The sequence below is a fragment of the Rhea americana genome, unplaced genomic scaffold (assembly GCF_003343005.1).
Source record: "Rhea americana isolate MKP2758 unplaced genomic scaffold, rheAme1 scaffold_110, whole genome shotgun sequence".
Classification (NCBI taxonomy): Eukaryota; Metazoa; Chordata; class Aves; order Rheiformes; family Rheidae; genus Rhea; species Rhea americana.
The window spans coordinates 872,763-894,081 of record NW_028185151.1 but is presented as its reverse complement, the minus strand read 5'-3'; the positions used below and the strand labels follow the sequence as shown (position 1 = coordinate 894,081).

The following is a 21,319-nucleotide window of genomic DNA, read 5'->3' as shown; positions in this document are numbered from 1 at the left end:
GAATGAGAAACACCAAAGAAAGATCAAACAGATTCCTGAAATGGTATTAAGTTCTTTAACTTCAACTATTTCTTAGGTTGTAAAAAGGAAAAATGAAGAGGTGGGGGTACATTTTAATATGGAACAATGACAAATCTCAGAAAAGAAGAAGAGTTACTAGGCCTAAACTCAGAATATATTTTAAATATGTTTGCAGCCAGGCAGATATAGTCCTGTATTTTTCCTGAAGTGTCCAATTACATTCTCTTTATGAAATCCTTCAGAAAAGGAACTATTGTTTCTACTAAAATACACTTTTTAACTACCTTTCAATGACTTGATTGTCTTTTCTTTGGCACATGCAAACTGTCAGCATTTTCTCAGTTGCTCGGCTTCACTAATAAAAGCAGCTACCGGCAGATGGGACACAAAAGATGACAAAGGTAAATCACAGTGCAGAATGTCAAACAGAGGAACCCAAAGAAAGGTAAAGAGAGAAGGCCGTGGTAAAACTGAGGATTGCAGCATACCATACTCATGAAACCTAGCAGAGAAGGGAATTAACTGCACGCTGCCAGCATGTGCCACATCACTTGGCTACTTGCTGAAGGACAGCCAACACAAGGAGTTAAGAACCGTGAGAAAACTAGTGAGACAAATCCCTCTGCTGCAGTGACTGCAAGGAGAGCCACATATTCTCAGTGCTGCTTTAAGCAGCCTTGTAAGGCTCACTGAAAATTAGAAGCAAAGCTAATTTGGTTTTATTTTCTTGGGTAAGAGCACAGGCCAGACAGCTTGGTTTTAGAGGACGTAGAATGCAACTTAGAGGGCAACAGTCAGTGAGTTGCCAGAATCATCACAGTAGTAAGGTTCAAGCCACTTGCTTTAAATAATAGGCTAAAGCTGCTCCTGGAACAAGTAGAAGAAAAATATCTCTGTAGAAATGCTGATACAAGTTTGTAGCAAGGTTTTTTCAGAATTGTCTATTTTATCAGCTTCTTGGAACATGTGCCTTGTTTCACCTGAGTAAAAGCAAAATGAAGAAAAACATCACAGACAAGGAAGGACTTTGGCTTATCCACTAGCAAAATGCTGAGTTCCATTAATTTGATCTAAGCTATTTTAACTGGTTCAAAAGCTTAGCAAGAATTGTTGCTCCAGTCATTATTATACTGGGGAAAACTGTGGAGGGTTTCGCTTTCTCTTGTGACCAGACATCCCAGAAGTCTGTAAAAGTTGGTCTGAGGACACTGGAAAGTCATCTGTAGATATGCTGCATTTCTTCTCCCCAGAGTCTGAACTCATGCCTTTCCCATCACTGTGAGCTAAGTAATAATCCCATCCCCACTCTCCCCGCCTAAATAAGAAAGAATGAACAAGAATACAAAAATAGAAAAATAAAAAAGGCATAGGAAGGCATAGAAATATTAGAGGATGTTTTTCAAGAGGAAACTGTAGGCTGTATGAAGSTTGACATGAGCCTATCAGCTACCACCTGCTGGAACATCAGAGAGCTCTCCTCCTCCTTAGTCCACTAAGCTGACCAAGTGCCATGCTACACTTAYGTGAAAGAAGTGCGGCACCATTCCACTTAAAAAAACAAACAAAAAACAAAAAAAACCGCTACTAATGTATCCACTTGTTTGAAAATACCCAGCCCAGCTGCCAGCACGAAGCAGTGTTTTATATACTGCTCTTTTCTATCCCGAAGAAAAGAGGAGGAGAAAATATTCCTGTGGCCTGGAGGTGTAACAAGAAATCACCAGCTTTACCACACTCGATGTATTTTGTTTACTCCAGGATGTGTAAGTCAGCTCATCCCAGAGAAACAGAAAGTCAGAGTAAGTGACTACTCCAGATATTTGCATATTCTGTCAGCATATTGCAAAGTTATAATGAAGTAAATATATATATATATAAAGCATTAAAAATTAAAAGACTGAAATCTCAGTTTTTAAGCCAAAGAATAGCACTYGGCTGACTTGAATCTCCCTTCCAAAGCAGTAGCCTTTATAACTCAAGCTTTAAAAAACAATTGTTATAATGAGGATACCAGTGTAAGACTAAAGTCTGAAATTTTCTTGGCTATTGTGAACTTCCAAACTCACGTAAAAAAAGCAGTAAATTTTGTAAGAATTAATTCTTATGTTTAGCAAAATAGATCAAATAAGCAATAGGATACACTAATCCTGATTGACTAAACAAACACACTTTCATATGACATGAGCAATGTAAACTGCTCTCTAGTGTCCAGTTAACAGGTACAATTCCACGTGGCTTATGGAATCCACCATAAAATATATACAAGGAGAAAAAATTAATACGAATGGTCAAAAACATGGGAAAAAAAGTTACARAAATTATTTTATGCAATGCTTGGCAATTTCAAATAAAGCTTAAGTTCAGTTAAGTTGTGAGCTGCTTATTTGGGAAAAAATCTAAACATAACCTCTAAAATATTTCAAATTACTTTTTACTTTTATTTATGTACTCAAATTAAACAAGACAAAGTTAGGACTTTCATTCTGAATAATAATACCATCCCTCATCTGACCATTTAATGAGCCTTCAATCAACAGCATGTCAAGTTTAAGCCTTTCAAATAGTATCTATTCAACATACATTCTGTAAGAAGTCCTACCATAACCTTTCTCGGAGAGTCAAAGGAGAATTCTGGAAGCGCATGCATATGCCTTGATCATTGAGAGATTTTTCCTTACCACTCCTCCTCGTAATTTTTATTTGGCTCTCTTTTTTCCCTAAAACTAGAAAAGACTCTTAGTTTTTCTAAGTCACTTCTTGACAATTTTTTGTATCTAGGAAGGTACTTTAACTAACTTTCACTAACACAAATTCACTAAGGTTCATCTCAGTTTAGACCATGAGCTCAACAGTGGGAATCTTCTCTTTCACTTACCAGTAAAGAATCCAGATAATAAAAAATTGCATTTTTTAGCATGTCTAGACATCAACTGGGATAGCAAACTCAAAATGTTTGGCACTGCAGTTTTTACAAGGTTAAAAAAAAAAAAGTTTTTAAATAGGTAAGAAAAAGGACACAAATATATATAAGGAATGTGCTGATGAAGATGAGGTCCTTCACACAAAACAATTTTCCTCCAAATTACACAAAGTTTAGGGAAGAGCTAAAAATTCAGTCCYAACAAAACAGTCTCACCTCTTCCTCTTCAGTTGTCCAACTGGCTGTGCCATTAGCAGCACGCATGTAACTGGGGGAAACACATTCATTTTCCTTACAACACTCTCTCTAAATCTTCTTCAAGACCTGCCTGTTGCAGCTGCTTATCAGTCTCAAGGCCAACCTCTCTACCAAACCAGCACATCCAAATTCAACACTATCTCAGCAGGAAGAAATCTTCCTTTCTGTATTTAGCTAAGCTTCCCTGCTCTTCAGGAAAGGCAGTTATGTTTCTCATTATATTCTACATAATTCTACAAATATACTATCTTCCAGCAGTTAAGACTGAAGGATAATCCTGTTCTGATTTCCACRATGAACTATTAAACAGACAAATACTTAAAATGTTTAGGAAAGAAAAAAAAACTTCTATTCAAACTATTCTGAGTAAACTTTTTGTAATCTTTTTAAAATTATTCTCAAATAACACCTCAACCAAGATGATTAAAGGTCACTGGTACCTTGCAAAGCATATTTTTATGAGATAAATTCAATTATAATTGCAACAACTATTCCAGCCACAATTTAGACATAGAATCCAATTATCTATTTCATTTTCATTTACACCTCATGGGCTAGATCGTTTATCATGTTTCATGATAATGATCAGAAGGCACATGGAAAGTGATTTCTGGAGGTAACAAATTACCTACCATATTAGCATAGCTTACAAGATCCTGTCACCAACTACTATGCATAAATATGAGGTAATTAAATTTACAATGTGCAGGAGTGTTTGATACGCTACTTGCTGTTTTAGCAGCTGCCAAAAATCCAGGTTACTAAATTCAACATACCAGTTTAGTTGCATAAGTACAGTAATTTAGYTCTTCATAACACATCAGGAATCATTATGCCACAAGAATACCAACAGGTAGACAGCATGCAGCAGCTCAAAATCTGGAGATGAATCTCTCATCATGTGCTACTTTGCTTCTTGCCACCAAGCCATCCATCATGCTTCTGAGACAGCTTGGAATGATAGTGCCAGACCCTCACATTACTGCTCCTTGAACTCTGTCTCATCCATCTTTTGCATCATTCCCCATTTGTAGCTAAGTATCATCTCCCTGCTGCAAAACTGAGTGTGAACCTGTAATGCCTTTAACCTACAGTGCCACTCTAACAGTAATTGATTTCTTTTTATTGCAGAGCCAGTGCTCAGTAAGGCTATGTATGGTTGCTGAAGCAGGGAGATGATCAGCACTGCAATGCAAGGGTCTTGTACCTTTTTGGAATATGACCTATTTTCAAGGAAAAAATGCTCTAAGTATGTGAAAATATATATGCAACTGCTACTCATACAGCTATAATTTAATTGTAAGATTTACTCAAATGCAACTGAAAATTAATGCCAGGAGTGGCTTGACTTTGTATTTTTGTTAAGTGATTCAGTATTAGAACGCTAGTAGATTTTTTAAATACATGCTAAAAGCACAAACRGGTACTCTGCATTCAGGAAGAAACTTAGATTAACTCTACATTGATCATGGCAAGACTTCACTAGTATGATGACTTGGGTATCGTAAACCACCCAAGACTAAGCGTTTTAATTCAGCTTCATCTGAATGCTGTTATAAAAGTTTAATAAATCAAAATGATCAAAATGCCCCCAGTGGCAGGYTGGGATTCAGTTTCCAATTCAAATTCCCTTTAATATATGGCTTCTGTGACACCTTGCATTTTATACCATCTATGTTGAATTCCAAATGCACTCCTTTTCATCATTACCATGCATCTAGTCATCAGCACGCTTTTTAACAGCCTTGCACAATACATAGAGATGTCAAATCTGGAGGGGCTTCTCCCCTCCCCCAGACTGGAAAATGATGGCAGGTAAGGGAACTTTGTCTACCCTTAAGTAAATATTGTCTTAACCTTCCTGCTAACGTCAGTGGCATTTAAACTGAGACAGACTATCCTGAGCTGCAGTATTCAAATGAAACATTYGATTTAAATAAATGTGCAGGCAGACCAGACACTGTAAGGGGAATTAACCAAGTGAAATACAACACTAGTATGGTGGGGCAGTCTGAAGACATCTCAAATTAAGATGAGAAAATTAAGTTATTTGCAGATGATCTTTATGTCATTATACCTGGATAAAATACAGACACAAAGATACAAACAAATCCTCCTTATTTCCACTCTAAARTTTTACCTGCGTGAGAGTTTTATTCCTGCATTTTTCTTTTCCTTTGTACTGGGTTTCCCACAGTCTAAAGGTGAATAGGGATTCCACTATTCACATGAATTCCACTTTTAAGTTTTCGAATGTTTTGTATCCGCTGTTTAGAATTTACCTAAGCAACTTCCCAATATGCAGCACTATGAGAAAATGACTGAGGCACAGGACAACACCCAGGCAGTGAGACCACACTTACACGGTCATTAATACCACATCTGTAGCATCACCAGAAATGCAATTTTGATCTGGGCTAAGCGAGGCTGCATCATATCTTGCTTTTGCTGTATTAGGCAGAGCACATGCTACACAGCTAATGCTGCCTGTAAGAGGGCAAATAACACCTAATCTGCCATAAAGGGAGAATGCCACCGATAAACATTTCCCAGACCCAGCCTTGAGCCTGCTGGCATACAGCTAACTTTTCTGTGACTGCCACAGGCTGAGTTCATCCCAGGTCAGCACTAYGCATTATGGGGCTTCAGGTGTTTTTGATCCAGTAATAGGGACCCTAGGGCTATATTTATTTTATTGCCAAATGACAGTGAGGTTTCCATAAGATCCAGCAAGCAGAAAAAATACCTCATTTCCTGCTAAGAAGGAGAGGTCCCATCTCCTGCCCTCCTCCATGCTCTGAGTTCCTGTCACTTACCCTGGGCCCACTCTAGCACTTGGACACCTCTGTGAGCTGATTTAACTCTCTAACAAGGCAGAAAAGTGTCCAAAACAGGGTGTGTGTGGGGGGGTACCCTCCATACCCTTTTCACGTGTTAAATCAGCCCATGGAAGGGACACAGCGATGGAGCACTGCAGCAGGAGTACTTACACTGGCACAAGGAAGAAGGGTCAGAAGACAGGAACAGATGGGAAGTATTTTCTTTCAGCAGCAGCTTACTGTCTGAAATGCATCGATGGTATCAGGTAACTTTTTCATGAACTGCCTGATAAGCTGTTTATACATATATAAATTGCAGCACTGTCTTGGTTCTYCGGCTTAACAGACACACAAGAATACACCAACTGATTTAAAGCTGTATCTCTAAAATCCAAAGACAGCTGCCTTCCTAAACACATTTAATAGCATTTTACAACATTACATTTACAACATTATTTTTAGCTTCTGTGGATCAGCACTGTTTTGTGAAAGTAACATGAAATATTTTTAAAAACTGGACAAGGAATTCAATTCTGTTCTGACCCTATATGGTAAAACCAGAATCAAATATACAACAACCAAGCTTCAGCTGCCCAGTGTCATGTTTGCAATTCTYCTCAATCTTCCCTCATTTTTTAAAAGTTATTAACACACAAAATCACCAACAGCATCACCAGCACTGCAAGTGTCTGCTGCCTTAATTTGATGAGGGGAGAAATAGYTGGCTTTACTAGTGAGAGAGAGACGTTGCAACTTCAGAAAGAGGTCTAGAGTCTAATGCCACTGGCAGCTACACAAGAGGAGAAAAACCTCCAAGTCAAAAGGCAAGGGACTTGAATAACTCAGCCCTCACTAGCACCCTAGCTTGARGTTTACTGAGGCCTGTAGCTAGTGGTGTTCCCCAGGGCTCAGTACTAGAGCCAGTCTTGTTCAACCTGTTCATCAATGACCTGGATGAGGGGACAGAGTGCTTCCTCAGCAAGTTTGCTGATGATACCAAGCTGGGAGGAGTGGCTGACACAGCTGAGGGCTGTGCTGCCATTCGGAGAGACCTGGACAGGCTGGAGAGCTGGGTGGAGAGGAACCTCCTGAGGTTCAACAAGGGCAAGTGCAAAGTCCCGCACCTAGGGAAAAATAACCCWAGGCACCAGTACAAGCTGGGGGCTGACCTGCTGGAGAGCAGCTCTGCAGAGAAGGACCTGAGAGTGCTGGTGGATGACAAGTTGACCGTGAGCCAGCAAYGTGCCCTTGTGGCCAAGAAKGCCAATGGCATCCTGGGGTGCATTRGGMAGAGTGTTGCCAGCAGGTCGAGGGAAGTGATCCTGCCCCTCTACTCAGCCCTGGAGAGGACACATCTGGAGTCCTGTGTCCAGTTCTGGGCTCCCCAGGACRAGAGAGACATGGAGCTACTGGAGAGAATCCCCAGAAAACCCAGAAGTTCAGAGTCATCAGTGCCTTCAAGCACAACTCACTCTAACTTTTCACAATCTTAGTGGACCAAAAAATGGTTYGCAGACTGACAGCATTGCTGTATACTGTGCTGGCAAGCAGTTCAGCACAACTGCAGCAGGTGTGTAGAAAGAGGTAGTCACTGTGGAGTACCCAACGGTCYCTCTATACGCACTTCAGGCAGCTTTACTTTGGAGGAGCACTATTCTGGTCCCACAGAGTGAATGCCTGCTGGCAGCTTGGGTGTATTAGGTGGATATCTTTGATTTTACTTTCACYTGAAAGCATTATCTGATGTAAACAAAGGCCCAGTAAAGGGGGGACAATCCGGAGATTTGCTTTCAAAGCACATTCCTGATCCAGACTAAAATATTTACGTGTACACTGTTGGAAGCAACCTTCAGAGAACCAGAGACAGTACAAGTTCCTTTCCACAGACAGCTTTGCCAAGTGCACATTATGGAAGTAGGATTCGACTTAATGGTACACAAAATAATGTCACATCTGATAGTAAAGATACAGGAAAAACATCTTATAGTTCTGGAAGTGATCAACTGTCTAAGGCTTTATTAGCTTCAAATATAYGAGAGCAATGCTCAAAATAAATAAAAATGTCCATAGTCAATAATCWGTCTGGCTAATTACCAGCATCCTTGGCCTTCCTCTCTTTCTCCTCCTCCTCCTACTTGCTTTACCCTTGCTTTACAGTTTCCACTTAGAAATCTAAGCCAGTGGCCACCACAGAGGACAGGAAAAAATATATGCCAGGCAATGAAAACTACAGACAGTGCCTCTTGCACAGAATTAATTAAGTAAACTTAATCTCCCATACTCCAGTCTCCTCATGCTCCTTTTCTCCTTCTTGCGATTTGACAGGTGGGTGTGCGAGGGGAGAGTGTTTTGTTTTGTTTTTATGTTCTCCATATCTTCTGTTTCTACTAGGATAAGGTACTCAAACAGGAGGAACTAACAGAACACATACAGAGATAGCAAATCAAATGATATACAGAATGCTTTCTAATGTGCAAGGTTAACAGCAAAGGAAAAGAGTAACAGATTGTTTCACTAATCTCTCTTGGTTCCTGAATGTATATTTTCATAGGTGATTTTTAAATTAACTCTGACTCACATAAAGATATTTAGCAAATATGCCCAACCCTACAGAAGTTTTAAAGCTGTGCTTTGGCACAAGTGGTTATACTTGAGTCATTCTTATCCATGAGTAGTGAGACAGAATTGAATTTGATAAGTTAGGAATTATATAATTAAACCAATGATAAGAAAAAGACCTTATATGGGCTTCAGCACCTTGCACAGTCAACAGCTTCTTTAACATAGCCATTAATTTTCTATTTTGCTAATATCTGATAAACTCTCAGGACTGGCATTGTGCCTTTACACTAAAAGCAAACAGTATACTTTCAAGAAAAGAAAAGAGACTAGCAGTATCTCTCTCTTACAGAATACTAGCAGTATTCTCCCTGTATCTCTATATTTTACCCCTCTGCTCTACATGTGGAYGTTTTCTCCATGAATGAGAAGCTAAGGCATGACACCATAATGTCCAGAAGCACAAGACACGTGGAAGCTAAGATCCAATGTAAGTGCAGCGCACCCTTATGCTCACTTTTCTCCAGTACTTTTCTCCAAGCACCAGCTACTGAGCCTAGCTGCAAGCAGACCATGAAGCTGCCAGACCTCTGCTCTGACTCAATTTCATCAGCTCAAAGTTCAAGCAAAAACAATAAAAAAGGGTGTAGCAGTACAGGAAAGTGTAGCTTTTGCCAAATGAGAATATTAATCCATATGATGTCAAGCAGTACAAAACTCACCTCTTGAGAGATAAAAGCAAAACGTGATTTTCCTTATATGTTTCAGATCTCCCTGAAGAGCAAATCAGAGAACTACAACAAAGTAATAGTTTACTGTAGAAAGATTTCAAGATTCTAAGGAAATAGAAAYACCTTCCATCCAAACTATGTCAACCCTAGGACAAAGCAATAGGATAGCTGTGTCCAGAACACTGGACAGCAATGCCCAAATGTCAAGAACACGAGGCTTTGCTTTTAGCGATAAAGAACTAAAAAATCTTTAAAAATCATGTACGCAGGTAAAAGATTTTGAACCAGATGCACCTCTCTMAAAAGACAGAAATAAAAATGAGTAACTGCAATCAAACTGACTGTTACAAAAAATCTAGGTATTTCAAATATACCCCTATCCAGCCAGGATCCTTCAAATGGAAAGACAGAATTAGGCCTATTCCAAATGCCACACGTTCCTGTTAGCTTTTAGGAATCTAAGTCTCTTTGGCTGATTTTAAAAATGAAGTCAAAGCTATTTCTCTCCTGCTCCTCCARGAGAAGCAACTTTCCAACAGCTTTCTAAAGAAAAAGGACAGTGCACCTAAGAACACAAATTGGAGTCAAATATTGGCTTAATGAAGGAGATGAATAGAGCTTCCTGTACAAAAGACTTGCCCGATGAGAAAGCCTTTCAGAAATSCTACTTTTTTTGATATGGTAAATATGTGATGAGCTTGAGACTCTTATCTAGCTCAATTTATTGATGTTGAGGTATTTACTGACCTCAGTTTATTGACTTACTGAGGTTTTTCCTACATTCTCGTTCCATTTTCTTGTGTAAAAGAGGCAGGATTTGGCTTCAAGATGACTGCTCCTGTTCATCTACTGTAAGAAACAGGATTTAGAACAGAAAAAATCCTGTGTTAGACCTGCTTAAGGTAGATAAATATGGCAAAGAAATTAAAATTAGAGGCTATCACAAAAAAAGGAAGTTAAATGCATCCTGGAATCCTTGAAGGATGAAATATTCAGCCAATATACATCTCCTGTTTTATCAATGAGGTTTAGAAAGATCTTTAGAAAAAAAGATGCTAAATGACTTCTTATTTCTGCAAGGTCATTCATAGATTACAATCTGCTTTTCCTACAAGGATACAACTATGAAAGCGGGGCTGGGAAACCTGAGATAAAAGGCAGTCTTGAAGATGAGCTGAGGCTCTCCAGATTAAGACAGARTAACAGTACTAATAATCTCCAGAGACATGACTTATGAAGCAGGCATAGTAGCCACATGACTCTTGATTCACACAACTAAAAAGTTTGCCAAAAACTACGGCAGTCCACAAGGGCATTTAGCCAAGATAACAATGTAAAGCCCACATATTTCAGCATCTCAGACTGCTGAATCTCTCTCCCTATTTCTCCCCCTGCTCTGCAAGTCAGTGAAACACACACCAAAGACCCTGCTCGAGATGAGGTGACTCCTCAAAGTTACTGTATAAAGTCCTATACAAGTGGCCACCCTGCCTCATGTGGAATTGAATTTTGAACACATTACAAAGCACAGCTAACAAAGCTGATTTGTCTAGCATTTAAGGAACTGATGGTGGTATGCCCAGAGGCAAAAAAAATCTACTATTCAAAAGACTGAGAGAACTTAATACTGTGAGACAGAGGTATGGGTCACTGCACACAATTTGTACAAAAAGAGTTAACCTGTTTGCAAGCAGGGAGTACATAAACAACATTCAGGGTACATAATGCATTTTCCTCAGTCTGCCAGCTATTGCTCTTCACGTCATTAGATATGCATATTTTTAAGCCCACTACTGTACTGAATAAATAAAACAGGTGGCAATAATCAGGACACACACTGTTAACATGTCCAAATATTTCATGTTTTTCAGATAAATAAAACAAGTACTAATAAAATTTGGAAAGCAGAATTTCAATCCACAACAGCTTTCTCAAACAGAAGGAGTTTTCTTGTAAGAGAAAAAAATACCCTCATGAGAAGTATTTGCCAGGTACCAACTCCATCTTCAAAATGTTCTGGCATAAGCAGCGGATCATTTAAATTTACTGGATTTTTAAAAAAATCCTTTAAAAGATTACWGATAAGAGAGGCAAAAATACCAGAGACAGACTTACTTCCACTGTAAGAACTGCTCCTGATGGTAAATAAAGCCCAGGAAGGGTAACAAAGTTGAGCATCGCCACAAACTCCTCCAAATTTCCCACTAAAATACTTGGAAGAGAGACCACTTACAAAGTCAAAGCAAATACCAGAAATAAAATAACCTCATTAATTAACACACAGATACACACTTAGGTCAGTTTACCAAAAGTTATTCCGATTCCTAGGAGAATGGTCAGAACACGGAAGAGGAAAATATCTGGAGGAAAAGTGGCCTTTCTTTTGCCTTCTAATTTGGAGATATTAGGGACATGAAGACAATTCCATATTGGAGCTATAAATTAAGGTAGATGTAGGCCTCCCTTGCTCTGACCCTATCACAGAGAAGCCCAGTTTGGGTTGGATTAAAAAAAAAGAGAGAGAGAGAGAGAGAGAGAGAGAGAAAAGAATCCTACATTCACCCAGTGAGAACATAAATATTTGTTATAACTTCAGTAAAACTTAAGAACATATTAGCAGAACCAGACATATATGGAGGTAGTCATAGATTATTAATGAACATTACAGCTGATGCAAATATTCTGAGCTTTTTGCTGATATTTCTTCCATGTCATGTTCATATTCAGGATACAATAACCTATATTTTCTTCAAAGTAATCTGTGCAAGATTCATTACATGAAATAAAATGCACTGGATTTCCTGATGATTTTGCAGTATTTGACAGCATACAAGAACTTCTGCACAATTATTCTGCTAGGGACACATAGCTATTTTAAAGGAAAACAAACTCAGAAAAGCATGCAAACACTTTAAACAAAGTGTAATTAATAATTGCATTGTTTGGGACATCATCTCAAAGATGTTTTAGGACAGAGCAGAGACATTTCAAGCAGAAGGCAGCACTAGTTTTAGCTCCTCCTGATAGCTGCTTTTAACATGCAAAGTCAACTAAGAACTTGACCACAACTGCTGTGATGAAAACTAGCTTGCTTTCTGATGCAGAAAACTCAAGTTGGCAAAACTTCAGTAGACTAAATATTCCAAGCTATGATACAGGATAAGAATTTGTTATAGTGCAAAGATCTCTACTGAGTAAAGAGGGCAATGCCACCTGGTATTGGGGTATCTATACCCTTATATACACCACATACGTGCACCAGCCATTGGCAGAGGTGATGTTTTTGGGGCACTTATTTTCTATRATTCTATGATAAGTAGTAAAAGGAGCAGAAGGACTTTGAGAGCATGATATATCTGCTCTCAAAGCAATTAAAAGAAAGAAACTGTCAGTCTCTTCTTGTTTACTTTTTACATACATATCACAGCTATTTTGCCTCCCATCATCTCCCTAAAGCTCCAGTGAAGACAACTGCCAAGACTTCAACAAATCGTCTTCCCAGAAATTACCAATTCACCAGGCACAGGAAAATATAACAGAGGATTAAGCTGAAGGACCTATTCAAGAGGGTAAGTCAACCAACAGTAACAACAGTAGCAAGCTCCTGGTAAAAGGAAGGGTAGAGGAAAGGGAGAGCTCCTTCTACATGCATCCAGGAATGATAGCAATGCCATAGAAACCCTCTAAAAATCAATACAACGTAGCCACTGAGCTGAAAGCTGAGGACTGTCAAAGTAAGGGTGAGACATTAAACTACTGACTGAAACTAGGTTTGGTAAAATGTTGCAATTGAATTACAAATCCAGTGCTAGTCTTATTTTTTTTGTAGCAGAAATTAGAGTTGAAGTAACCAAGGCATGCCTTTCTGGACCTTTGATAGTATACCATACCTCGCAGGTCCCTACCTCTATGATAAAGTTCAGAACTCAACAGAAAGCAATTCTCCTGCTTGCTTTGTTCAAAATAAAATAATGATGCTTCAATATGATGTAAATAATGCAAGTGGAAATTTTCATTACTAAGGCTAACTTACAGACTCTTCATCAGAAAAGTGTCAGATGCCTCTGCGCCTGTACTACACCACCACATGTCTGTACAGACATGGAATACACAAAGTTCTCTGCCAGGTAACTTTAAAACTTTGAGTTATTGAGCAACAACTGCTGTTCTTCATTTCTCGCTATTTAATAACAACTCTTGTCAATAATGTTTGGCTTCTACAAACCAAAGACCTGATCATTACTCAAAATGATCTGGAAGCAATACTAAAGCCATGACAAAGTAAATTGTGTCTCAGCGCATTTTTTTCCTCCTCTGGCTGTGAGAACACACAGATCAATACTCTTCAGCATGAGAATTCTGCAGTGAAATTTTCATTTGCTACAAACAGCAACAAAAAGGCCCCAAGCATGCCCTGTCACTTTTGGTTTAGACGGAAATGCACTAATAAACTCTTACCCCTGGGTCATCTTTGACAATGGGCAATACTATGCCAGCTCTTATTAAAGGCAATTCATATCAGTGGCCCAAAAATTTCCTTTAAAATTACCATCTTTTGTATCCATGTAGCAGGATGTCAGCTTTAAAGTGCCACTGAGATATAGGACCTGTCATTATGGTTAATTTTCAGTACAGTTTTAACACCAGGGTAGCTGATCCCTGAGGGTATGGTTTTTTGGCTAACAAGATTTATTTAGTGGTTATCCAGACAAACAAGAAAATATATTACTGTATATTGCTTTTCAAATATAATAGCAACCAATAATTCCTACTATAAAATATATATCTTTTTTCTTTACCATGATGTTGAATATATGAAAATGTTTCTGGAACACTATTTTTTTCCCTTTAGATATAAAAAAAGTTAAAATATTTGTGTTTCTAATGCAGAAATAACACACAGTAGTAAATTAAAATCAGCCTTAAAATATAAAACCTATGTAGCTGCTCTGTGTAGAGCTAGCTAACAAGTTATGTCTTAAGCTATAAAGATGGTATTCTCTATTAAATAACCCAAGCTTCTCAGCTGGACAATATTCTCCATTTAAAAAGACAGCACTCTGAAGTTCAATATTGTTACCTGCTTTTTGAAAGAAATACTATTTCTAACACTGCTTTATTGCTCTTTTTTAATTAAAAAATCTGTCATTTACTGGATAAATACATCCAGTTGTCTTGCTTTCCTGGCAGTAAGTGAGAAAGTCAATTTTCATATTTCAACAGGACTCATTTTATTATGTTAGGTTGAAGATTTTCTTGCACTTTGCTAGACAAAAGAGTACATTACAGAACAAAACAACCTGTTAACGTATTGTCTAAACCCATGTATGTTCAACAGGGCCATTTTTTACTGGTGCTACACTGAAGCTATAAAACCTACTTGACTTCAATCAACTGGTCTCTCAGGAAGAGAGACATCTGCCAGTCAAAATCAAAAATCAAATATCTTAGAGCATTTACTATGTTTTCTTTACTTATACAAGCTGAGGATGGATTCCCTGTCCCAGTTGCAGATACAATAGCTGATCCCATATGACTACAGAATAAATCGCCTCTTGCTGGACCAATGGGTCAAGTGAGAGCCCGTTAGGACACCTTATACCTGCATTATAGCCAAATATAGGCATATAGCTTGCCTGGCCAAAACTGCCCCACACCAGGCAGCAGCAGCACAGTCCGATTTTGCACACCATTGAACTTCCCCTACACACTTGAAAACATTAAGCTTCACTACAAACCTACGAGGTAGGTGAAGAGGGTAATTTTACAGGTGATACAATTAGGTACAGGGAGGCTTAATGATTTATCCCAGGGAAAAGAGCAAGTGCATTTCAGAAATGAGAACTGAACTGCATGTTCTTATATTCAACCACATCCTTTGCCAGTCAGTTTTCCTGCTTCAAGGACACAAAAGGAATAAAATATATGGCCAGCTCCACATCTCCACGCTTAAGCCATGGTTGCACTCCAACAGACTTCTGAACGAACTGCAATGAAAAAAATCTTTGGAGTGGAAAAGCAAGTTTTCCTTTCCTTTTCCTTTCCTCCTACTCCACAGGTCAGAAGTCATCACAGGAAAATCTCCATAATGCTTTTAATCCTTGGGTAAGGGGAAAGTTTAAAACTATTTTCATATACCTGTCTCCCAGGTAACAGAACAATGTGTTATTTGCTGTACTACCAGTCTGCTCAAGGCAATGGATTTTAAAAGGGAACCTACCTACAGTGGATTCTCTCATATCTGTAAAAATATTTATGAAATGTTAATCAGTTTTCACCTTAAGTTCAACAAACAACATCTGCTGAATTGCATATGGGCAAGTTGCATGCATTAAAAGATTAGGGGTTTTATACGGAGGCATTCTATATTTTAAAAGTTAGAAATTAAGCTAACCGTAGTCCTGTTTTATGACCGTTTCAGGAGCCTTGTACTGCTACATTTGTATAATAAGTTCAGATGAAGGTGTAAGTAGAAAGCATTAGCATTAAGACCATTTAATTGGATAAAATTAAAACTTTACCTCGAACAATAAGTTGAGCAAAATTTGACACTCCAGAACCTCTCTCTGACTGAGTTACACAGCGGTATAAATCCTGGTCAGTTTTTGTCACTTCTTGCAACTTAAAGGTAGCAGCAAATCTTCTGTGATTGATATTTTTAGTCTGAGCAACTGGAATATCTTCCCCATTTCTTCTCTGAAAATAAGAGAAACCAATGCAGAGGTATCTTGTAAGAACACAAAGACATTTATCAGGATTATCATACAAACAGCATGTAAAAAGACCCCAGATGCATCTCCCAGTGCCACCTTCCCCTGGTAGAATTGCACAGCAATGAGGGCCAATGAAGAGACAGGCAGGTATTCAAAAGCGTTTCAGAATCAAGTTTTGGGGAGGAAACCATGGTCAGAGGTTCACACTGCCAGACAAGCCTGAGTACACCTTACTCAACTGCCTACGAGAGCCTAGGAGGAGCAGCTGCAATCCTGAGAAAATTCATTCAACTTTAGAATAAAACTACAAGAGATATATTGGTGCATCATAAAAAAAATTAAATAAAATAATTAAAAAAAAATAAACTTGGCATAGAGGGATTCCACAAGTTTCCACCAGCTATTTTTTATTAACTAGCCAATGTTTCCTTACTAATGCTTACCTTTTATCTATCCAAATTCAATACCTTCTGAAACTGTACCTTTCTTATACTATGCACCATCTATCTAAAGCCAGTTGAAATAAAAAGAGGAGGGAAAGGAACTGCTAAAAGGGAAATGATACATTTAATTTAGCAAGGGCTTGCAGAGTTCTGAAAAAATCATAACTACCAAAAATCACTGAAAAATTCAGTTCTTCTAGAGTTGATTGGGGTATGTGTCATTAGAGCAGAAACAGATTTGCCATTTATATGACACCTTCTCCTCATCTCAACCCGTATGAGCTGAATTTTAATTTTAATCAAAAAAAAAACCAGACCCTCCCCCCAAAATTAATGTAAGAAAAAACAATAAAATAAAGAAACGCCCACCACTGTCTATAAACAGCTTCCCTTCTCTCCCCTGTGGATCAGCTACGTGCTATTCTCAGACCAGAATACTGCTTCTGGATGCTCAGCTTTGCGCAGTCACCAGAAAGCCACTGTAATGTCCCTCTGTAACTACATTGCCTGCTCTGCTCCATCTGCAGCAAAAYGTGACCTCCCATGGAGATTTTTAGCTCTAATCAACCCCTGAAATGAGGAACATCACTGAGGTCTTAAACTCGGAGCTTTCTGTCTAACACGAGAACCAGTACGACTGAGCCACAGAGTTTAATAACCTGAAAGCCTGTGGCAAAATACAGAGGGGAGAAAAGGGAAATGAGTTATGCTGCACGTGTATATTAACCGGTCTTTAACCATCACAGTCAGGAGTAATTCATAATACTAAAACACCTTATTTTACATCTACCGTTTGTGATTGTAGCGTCAGTTAATCACTTTAAATACTTTTGCTGTAGATTAGTGCGGGAGTCAGTGCTGCTTCACGCTCACTCTACGCAGTATTCCTTTTAACTAGTAAGAAAGCTTAAGCGGGTGATTTTTAGCTTCTGCTGTCTTTCTTGCAGCGGTCACAGAGCACTTCCTTGCAGCCCTTGTGTGAACATGCTCATTAATAAGACTGGCAGATTTCAGCCTCCTTCACCCTACTGATACTCCACCACATGGACCATGCCGTCGCCCTTATCAACAGCAGTTGTGTCGGTTCGAGTCTTCCTTATTTCATGATGGTTGGAAAGACCTACCCAGGTCCCCTTGTCTTTTTTTTTTTTTTTCTCCTTTCTTTCTTTTTGCTGTTTTGTCAGAAATGGCAGGGAGCCACCAAGGACTGTCACTATGTCCAGAGATGTGCTGAGCCCATGGGACTGAACCAGAAAATAGTCAGATGCAAAAAAGTGAGAAAAGATCCCTGAAAGAAAATACGAGATGCTTCCAAAGGGTACTCAGACAGCTCCTCCCTAAACCAAAACCACTTGCCCTCGACTGTCAAAAGCCCACTCATGACGTGGATGTTATCCAAAGTGGTGTTTGCACGGCAAAAGCAGCGAAGGTTAGGCATTTGCGAGCGGGCATCCACCGCAGCTCAGCCAAGGTATCCCGAGCCCGTACGGGCTCCCTCCTCCATCTCATAACCCCAGAGCCAAGGAAGTTTGTTACCATTTTTAAAGACTGGTACAAACGAGAGGCCTTACCGGGACCTCAAGGTGCAATGAGACTCGGAAACGCTGCCCCATCACACYGCTTTTGTAAGAAACGCCTCTCTCCTCCCCTTGGCTAGCAGCCCCTGAGAGCGAAAGCTCGATTTGAAAGCAGGATTTTTCTAGCTACCTTTCCCCCTTAGTTTTGATCAGAGGCTTAAACAAGTCATCACCTGAACTCTCCAGCATGGTAACTTAATATAAAACCTGGCTCTGCTGCCCTAAAAGAAGTAAAATACATAAAAGCCCACGGCACTTCCTTCCCTTCCCTTCCTGCCTCTTGTGCTCTGCCACCGTGCATGCTCTGATCCTTACAGCATGAAGAAACCTGGGAAGTGGCCGTTCTTCCAGGAGACACAAACTTGGCACAAAATTGTTAGYGCGGCCCAGCAAAAGATACTAAATAGAGGCACACTGTTACATCGGATGCCGTATGAGGAACGATCGCAGTAACTCAGGTAGTACAACGATCCTTGTTTGTCCTACCATGAAGACAGAAAAAGAAGCATCAGAGACATTCTTCTAAAATTAAGGCCCTCCCTTCATTAAGTCCAGTGCTTTAACTCTCCTTGTAAAGCTCTCAGCCAGYAGCGGAGAAGCGTATCAGAAAGCTTGTTTTGTAAAATAATTTACTTTCCCAAGCTGAAAACTTGCTTACTTCAGCTAGTTTACATGCTTAATGCCAGAGAAGTAAAGTGAACTGGGCTTCTAATTTTAAACAAAATAATGAAGTGCTTTTAGAGCAATTAATCAAAAAAGAAATTTAAAYAGCTTCACAGCTCTACTCCAACAAMAAGACCTAGGATTTTCTTTGCTATTTACACTAGTGATTTCCTACTCCTTTATCTTACAAGACTTAGAGTTCTGGCTCAAATTTCTCTGTATTACGATTTTGCTTGTGAATCCAACTGTGCAATCACGTCTTCAAAGTCTATCTTCATGTAAAGTTTACCCATTAAAGTATTTTTCAGTCATTAAAATGATCGGAAGTTCAAGCAGAAGAGATTTCTCACCTAAAAATACACGCTGAAGAAAATGCCCTGCATTCATTTCAGTACGTCTGTCTTACACTGGTGAGCCATTAGGCAGTCCGAGCCCAGCTGCACTGCCATGATCTTTTAATTAAACTTTTCTTTGTAATGTCGGGGCACTACTGCTGATTTTAAAAGAAAGGGAAGAAAGGCAGCAGTGCTCTCTGCTTATTAGAGGGCTTCTGGCAGATACTTGTTTCAATTTATGTCCTGCTCACACTGAACAGAGCTTGAAAATGCTGCTCAATTAGGTTTTAAAAATTCAATTTAAAATTAATGTGGAGTTATACTAATAGGTAATGGCTGTACCCTGTGTTATCCTTGGTTCCTCCAGTCCCTTGCTGTCTGATTTGATAACCCTGAATTGCTCATTTAGAAGAGGTCACCAGTCAGATCTTTTTCCTTTCTTAAAAAATAACTGTGGGCCTCACAGAGAACTACATGCAGTAAACAGTTGATTAAAAGATACATGAGCACATAAAAAAAATCTCCCTTATCTCTGGCATTTCAGGCTTTTAAAGGTATGACTTCAAACCTAAGGCTCTACGATCTAAGGCTCTGGGGTTATTTTTAGTTTCAAAGGAATATGATTTTATAAAAATTATTTAACATCTATATTTATTTTCAGGCAGTAATTTATTTTAAGAACATCTGTACTAAAAACCAGACACTAAAGTCTACTCTGTTTAAAAAACGAGCAGGTAAACTAACAACTAGCTTAAAATTTCTCTCTTCTCTCTCAGGAAAGAAATTAAGCATTTAATAAACATGAAAWGAAACGTGAGTGGATCTTGTAGAATTTGAACAACTTATTTACCTGCTAGAATTCAGTTGCATTTCTAATTTCGTAATATAGATTTAAAACCTATTCACTTCTCTCAATTTTTCCAGTTAAAAAGTTTTTCTTTTTTTTATTTTATTTTAAGTGACAATAACATGCCATAAATTTCCATGTTGATGTCTAACCTCAATTTTTTTTTTCCCTCCCTTTTCCCTCTTCATGCCAGTGATTTTTATCAGCCCGGACAGTTCAACCTCACACATCCCCGTCCCTTTCTTAGCGTAAACACCTTGAAACAAGTTTTTTTCCAGCGCTAACAAGCACGGCTGACGCTGCGTCTCCTCCTCGCCTCTCCGCTCGGCGCTGGGAGGCCTCCGGAGAGCAAGAGCCGTCAGCGCTGGGGCTGCAGCTACCCCCGCGTGGCTTCGGCAGCCCCCCGCCGCCCCAGCGGTGGGATCGCGGCTCGGCTCGAGGGCAGGAGAGCGGCAGGRCTCGGGGGGCTCGCACCCGCTGACGGCCCGCGGACATGCGGATTTGCAAAGAATACGCTCCCCAGACCCTCAGAGGCTCACCCACCGCGCGCCAAGGGAGACACGCTGTTTAGCTTTGGTTTTGTTTTTTTTTTTTTTTTTTCCCCAAGAGGGAGAAGGGTTGAATGAGGACGTTTTGGAGGCCAGCAGTAATGCACGGTCTCTGCCAAAAGATGTCTTGGAAAAATAAAACAAAAATAATCATGAAGGAAAAACGAAGATACAACACAAATAACAGCCAGGCTTCCTTTATTTTACCTGTGTGTTGCTATCTGGCACTTTATGACACACAGAGTACATGTTTTTGCAGCATTTAGAATATAATCTCCAAACCAAGGCCACCTTATAGAAAGCAGAACCGCCAGAAAAACCTGTTTCAATACAATGTTCTTCACAAATGTCTTCGTGCATTCTTGAGTCTTTAAAACTTACTATACGGAGAAAACAAAGAAAAATTTTTCCTCACTTACAAAAGAGAAAATGACCAAACAAGCGGGATTTTTGCAGCTGATTTTATTCACAAATACGTGATTTTAGCCTAAGCGATCTGTATTTAAAAGGAACGAAAAATGGAAGTGTACCTGTTTGATAAATATGCCTAGATAGTCCAGTCTTTTCCTTAGTATACAGTCCAAGGTGGTGAACTTTTTTTTTAAGAAGAAAGTATGAAACACTTTTTTTTTTTTTTTTAAGTACAAATATAATATAACCTGCTTTAACTTGCTGGTCTTCCCAAATATAAAAAAAAAGAGGAAGATCCTACTTTCCAAAGAACCATGCATTCACTTCTTTGTAGAAAAAGCAACACAGCTTTTTCTCATGAAAATATATGAAAATATACACTGAAGATTTTGAATAAATATGATGAGACGAATTCTATCCTGCACACTACAACMATAAAGAAAAATTTAGGATCACTTTTAATGCCTTAGATTT

The 21,319-nt window shown here is 39.0% G+C and overlaps 1 protein-coding gene across 1 annotated transcript in view; it reads right to left on the bottom strand.

Moving 5' to 3' along the window:
* PTPRK (protein tyrosine phosphatase receptor type K) overlaps positions 1-21,319 on the bottom strand; it is a 431,918-nt gene that overhangs the window by 190,665 nt on the left and 219,934 nt on the right. Inside the window, exon 7 of the mRNA XM_085314395.1 lies at positions 15,830-16,004. Coding sequence (XP_085170521.1) covers positions 15,830-16,004 — 175 coding nt within the window. The remainder of the gene's footprint in view (positions 1-15,829; positions 16,005-21,319) is intronic.